At 39.2% G+C, this 5,039-nt stretch overlaps 1 protein-coding gene across 1 annotated transcript; it reads left to right on the top strand.

The window, feature by feature from the left end:
* Window positions 1-3,009: 3,009 nt before the first annotated feature.
* LOC133804202 (uncharacterized) lies at window positions 3,010-4,760 on the top strand. Its single transcript, XM_062242363.1, has 2 exons — window positions 3,010-4,395; window positions 4,492-4,760. The coding sequence occupies exon 1, from the start codon at window positions 3,125-3,127 to the stop codon at window positions 3,752-3,754; it is 630 nt and encodes a 209-aa protein (XP_062098347.1). The 5' UTR covers window positions 3,010-3,124; the 3' UTR covers window positions 3,755-4,395; window positions 4,492-4,760.
* Window positions 4,761-5,039: the final 279 nt, after the last annotated feature.

Raw genomic sequence — 5,039 nt, 5'->3', positions numbered from 1 at the left:
AATTTGAGACATGATTTTCTCGACCTCGAAGAAACGGTCAGGTTTTACCTCAATCTCCTTCTCCACCAATGGACCAAAGTGGGGGATGGGGGTCACGGGGGCGACCTGCTTATCCTTGCCTCGAGAAGAGGAGCCTGCCACGGTCTTTTTCTTTTTAGAGGCCATAGCGATTGTGTTTAGTTTGCCTGATTACAAAATGACTCATTAGAGGCGACCTAAGGATGTAACCTAGTTCCAAATAATGGAAGAAATGACGACCTAAAATTCTATGGCTTCACTACTCGGCTTTACTACTCGACCTAAAACATCTACGGGTTAAGTCCAGGCTTAATACTCTAACGCGTGGTCCCACACGCATCCCTAATTCATGCACCTTAATCTCGAGAAGGTGCTGAAACTTCAGGAATCATGCGTCAGGCATGGTGGTTTCGAAAAACGGTTTAATGCACCCTAGTATTGTGTCCCTTAAGCTACATGGTTTGAGCCGAAACCGTTCACCTTCTAGACCAAAAGACTCGTACATTTAACCTCTAAACCCAAAAATAAAAAACCCATAAAAAATTACCTCTTTTTATGCACTTAACCTAACTATTTCTGGTCATGTTTGTTTTGGCCTAGTATAACTCAAACTGAACCCATACATAACCAAAATAAGGAAAAAATACACTGGAAAATTTCATAAACTCGTAAAAAAAAAAAAGTAAAATGAAATTTAAACTAGAGTAAAGATGTACTTACGAATTGGTTCTTGATCGAGGTTGTAAAAGGATGAATAACAACGAAGATTGTAGAAACTGGGAGGTGACTGTTGGAGGGATTTCTGAGAGGGAAGAAACTTAAAAGGGTTTCTGAGAATTCTTGGAGAGGAGTAAGAAAGGAAAACTCAAAAGCAAATGTGGCGAATGTCATGCCTTGTTCTCATATTTATACATCAAAGTTGGAGACAAATCTGAGCCGCATGATTAAAGCGGGTAGAGATCCGAGGGTTAGAATTAAATAAACCAAGCGGCAGTAAAAGGTTGACAAGAAAACTGTCACAGTACTCGAAACCCGAACAAACGCATATAACAAGCAGAAACATGTCCCATACTCAAGTGAGTGGGTGGGCACGTTTTCTCACGACAGAAGTCAAAAAGCCCCTACTGTGCATGTCAGAAGTGACGTTATGCACGAGCAGGGACTTGGGGCAAATGTTGTACCCTAAAAGCACGAGCTTAACTATCTTACTCGAGGTACAGCTGGCATGTAATAAGTAAAGGATGCAAGACTTTGGAGATGTTTCGTTAGCTTCAGACCAAACAGCTCGAGGATGTGTCACTGAGTTCGGGACAGCCCAGGATCCTTCAAATCGTTTGAAAATGTTGATGACAAGAGATCAAAGTATCCCCTGTCTAGATCACCCTCATCTATCCCAAATATTATCTAAGTCAATCTGTCCTGCTCCAGTTATATCCAATTCGAGAGTGACATCTAGCTCGAGGCGGTTCAAAGATGCACATATGGAAGAATCCTTACAGACTCGGATGCCTAATATGCGCATTAAATATTATGATCGTTACATACATTTATTGATTAATGTAAATGTCACTAGGCTTAATTAGGGTATTCACGTATCCATTAATTTGAAAGTTACCCAATATTGTATGTTACCATTTTATAGTATGGTTACCCAATATTGTCCATCAAAGTTCCCTATAAATATAAGGGGAATCGACAGTAAAAGGGACCGATATCTTGTATGCCAAGACTCTGCTGAAATTTTCATAAGCAATTCCTTCAAGAGTTCCTAAGCAAGAATAAGAGTGACTCGTGGACTAGGGGGATTTTAACCACTGAAGTACATTAAAATCTTGTGAGTTTACATTTCTGGTTTATTAACAAGCTTAATCTCTCTAATCGGGTTTCTTAATCCCTTGTTAGCGAAAAACCGCATCAATAGATCTTAATTCTCCGATACTAATACAAGATCATATCCTCATAAATGAATATGTAATTTTCTTGATATCCATATAAAATTATTCAAACAATAATTATAACATTCAAATATAATAAAAATATACTTTAATTTAAATCAATAAAATGTCTTTACATGCTTTTAGGGCATAAATCCTAACATGACCCTCACCATCCGAGCCTTCTTTCGCACCCAAGTGCGCCTTCAACCATTAAATGAACAACACACGTTGGATTTCCATTTTTAGTGAGACACAAGTCTGTCTCCAAGCCAAGTGTACTAAGATTTAGCCTGATCGGGAAACAATGTGGCACCATCAACCCTACCCATCTCCACGACTATATATAGTGCAACCCGCACAATACAAGGGGTGGAGAATCGGGAGAAATCCGAGAATTGTGAAACCAGTCAGTAGTTGTTCATTTTTGGAGAGAGCTTCTACTCTCCATCACTGTAACTGCCCCAAGAGCAAGATCAAGCTCAACTTGCTCTTGAGGGTTCAAAGTTCATAAGTAATACTGACTAAAGTAGACATAAGTCATATTTGTTTGACCGAACTACTATAAATATTTGTCTCGTTCATTTATTACTGCGTTTATTTCTCTTTTCTTTAGCTCAATGTTCATCATTAAAGATCTGTTCTGAGATATTACACATAAACAACTTTTCATTTATCACCCTGTGTGAGTTGACGAAAAAACAAGTCAACACACATCCATATAGTAAATTAAAAAATAAAAACTTATACATTTTTATATCATCAGAGAAACTAGCTAACAACAATCAATTAATTAAATAATTGGATTTTTAATTTAAAAAGTAAAACAAATCATAAAAATTATTTAATCATATATTATTCTTATTTGCAAACATAAGAGTAATGTATAAGTTTTTTTGTTTTAGAATCTAACCATCCAACAACAATTGTTTAAACATCTCCCTAACCATGGTTACCTTTCTTCATTAATATCCCTTAGATTTATCATTAATTACTACCTGCCCTTCTTTTCTCAATCCTATAAATTGTGCCTTGGAGACTCATTAGGTTTGCCAAACCAATCCCCGAGGGGGCCCTTTAGGGATATACTTCGGAAAAAAAAAAACTCCTCGGCGTCTTCTTCTCGTTGCTCTCTCTCAATTCTGTCAGTGCTCTCCTTTTCGCTCTCCTCAATGTCGACTTCTTCTTCTAGAACGAAAACCAGGTCGAGCGGGCCAGTGTTGCGCTCGCTCTCACCCTGTGGTCGGTTCTACTCGCCGCCATCGGATTCTTCACTCTCATCTTCGTCTTCTTATTTTGCTTCTTCTTCAAGTTTCAGTTTCTACCCGTCAGCTTCCAGCTTCTTTCAGAAAGATCACCACCGTCCGTCCTCTCCAACTCGAGTGAACATTTACAACAACTCAGCTTCTCGATCTTCCTCCGTTCGCTTCTCCATTGAACACCGTTCGATCTCTCCTAATCGATCCATCTCCGTCTCCAAGCAAAGCCGTCCGGTCTCTCTCACGAAAAAGACATGTATGTGCTCTCCCACCAATCATCCGGGTTCATTCCGTTGCAGCCTTCACAAGAATCTAAGCAGTGGTGGAAATCAAAGCACGGTGCCGTATCCTTCTAATCGTCTGAACATGCGCAGATCGGCTATGACGAACTCGCTGGTTCGAATCGGTGGCGTGGAAGGCGAGTGGGTGAAGCGAGCTTTGACGGCACTGATCCGACCTTCTTCGCATCAGCAGAGGAGGCGAGCGGGGTTTCGGCCTACTCGAAGTCGTCTTTTGATCATGTCCAAGGCGGACGATCTCTGATTTGGTTCACACAGGTTGGTTCATTTTCTGGTCAGTATTGTACTTTTCTGATTTCAGATTCCGGCCGGAATCCGGCGTGTTATTTATTGAGTTGGAATGTGTGCCAATGGAGTTGCTGGGAAAGGGCGCGTCGTTTGTATTCTGCGGCAGAGACTTGGTCAGCTCTGGCGATTTTCGGTTCCCCATCGTTGAAGGAGGCTGCTGATTCGATTGGATAGAGTTTTGTACTTGGAGATCTCCAAAACACTAGAATTTTTTTGCGACATGACATGACTGGAGTGAAAGAGAACTCCCTTTGTATATATGATTTGCTATAGAAGCACATTTTCGGGACATAAATCTGCACTAGCAAGGGCATGACAAAAAAATAAAAATAAAATAAAATCGAATCGAACTCCATTGTAATAATGAATTTATTTAATCCAGAACTTGGTGAGAGAAAGAGTCATTTCTCCGATCCGATCAGATCAGATGAGTCACCATTCAATTACCGCCGTTTGCAGCATTGGGAAGTCCATCGTGTATTCCCTTAGCGTCGTCGTAACGTGTCGACGTTTCCGTTGGCCGTTACGTTTTATCTCCGTTCCGTTACGTGTGGGGTTAATCTATCCGTCACTCATTACCATTTCCGTTTGTGCCAGGTACATTCTTTTCATTATATTTTAATATATTATTTATTTCGTTGATTAGTTTGGCTGTCAATTAATTTATTTATTTTATTTTGTATTTTATTACAGAGGTTACTGTGGGCGGTTGGGAAGTCTACGCTGGATTTTCGATGAAACTTTGAAAATTGTCAATAGTGAATTGGACAAAAAAAAATTTAGCGCGGAGGTGTGAGAGCTTCTACGATGTTGAACTTAAAAAACTTGTACTGATCTTCACAGTAGAGATTCTCTTGAGTAGAAAAGTTCAACCTTACAAGCCAAAACAAATAAACGAAAATAGAAAAGAAAAAAAAAAGTAAAAGTGGAAATTTAAAAAAATTGCATACTAATAAGTTGGCGTGGCCGCGTGGTGATGAATTATTAGTTTGAAAATAAAAGGTAAAAACATGGAAGAGGAAAGACAAAAGAGAGAAAAAAAATGAATCCAAGGACTCTACAACTTGGCAAAGGCGTACCACCAAATTTCTTCCACCTTACTCTTTGTTCGCTCAGACCCACGAAGTAGTTGAGATTGCTTTGCCTGTCAAACGAAGTTAAGTAAACGAAGTGATAAATATATATATACAATTTCTTAAGAGAAAAATTAAATAAATCATAATCCCATATTAAGAAGGAAA

Source organism: Humulus lupulus, chromosome X (assembly GCF_963169125.1).
Source record: "Humulus lupulus chromosome X, drHumLupu1.1, whole genome shotgun sequence".
Taxonomy (NCBI): domain Eukaryota; kingdom Viridiplantae; phylum Streptophyta; class Magnoliopsida; order Rosales; family Cannabaceae; genus Humulus; species Humulus lupulus.
Note: the sequence above shows the minus strand (reverse complement) of the source record. Positions and strands in the feature narration are given on the sequence as shown.

Bases quoted from the DNA above. Each gene is read 5' to 3' on its own strand.
- LOC133804202 (XM_062242363.1), top strand. From the start codon at position 3,125: ATGTCGACTTCTTCTTCTAGAACGAAAACCAGGTCGAGCGGGCCAGTG.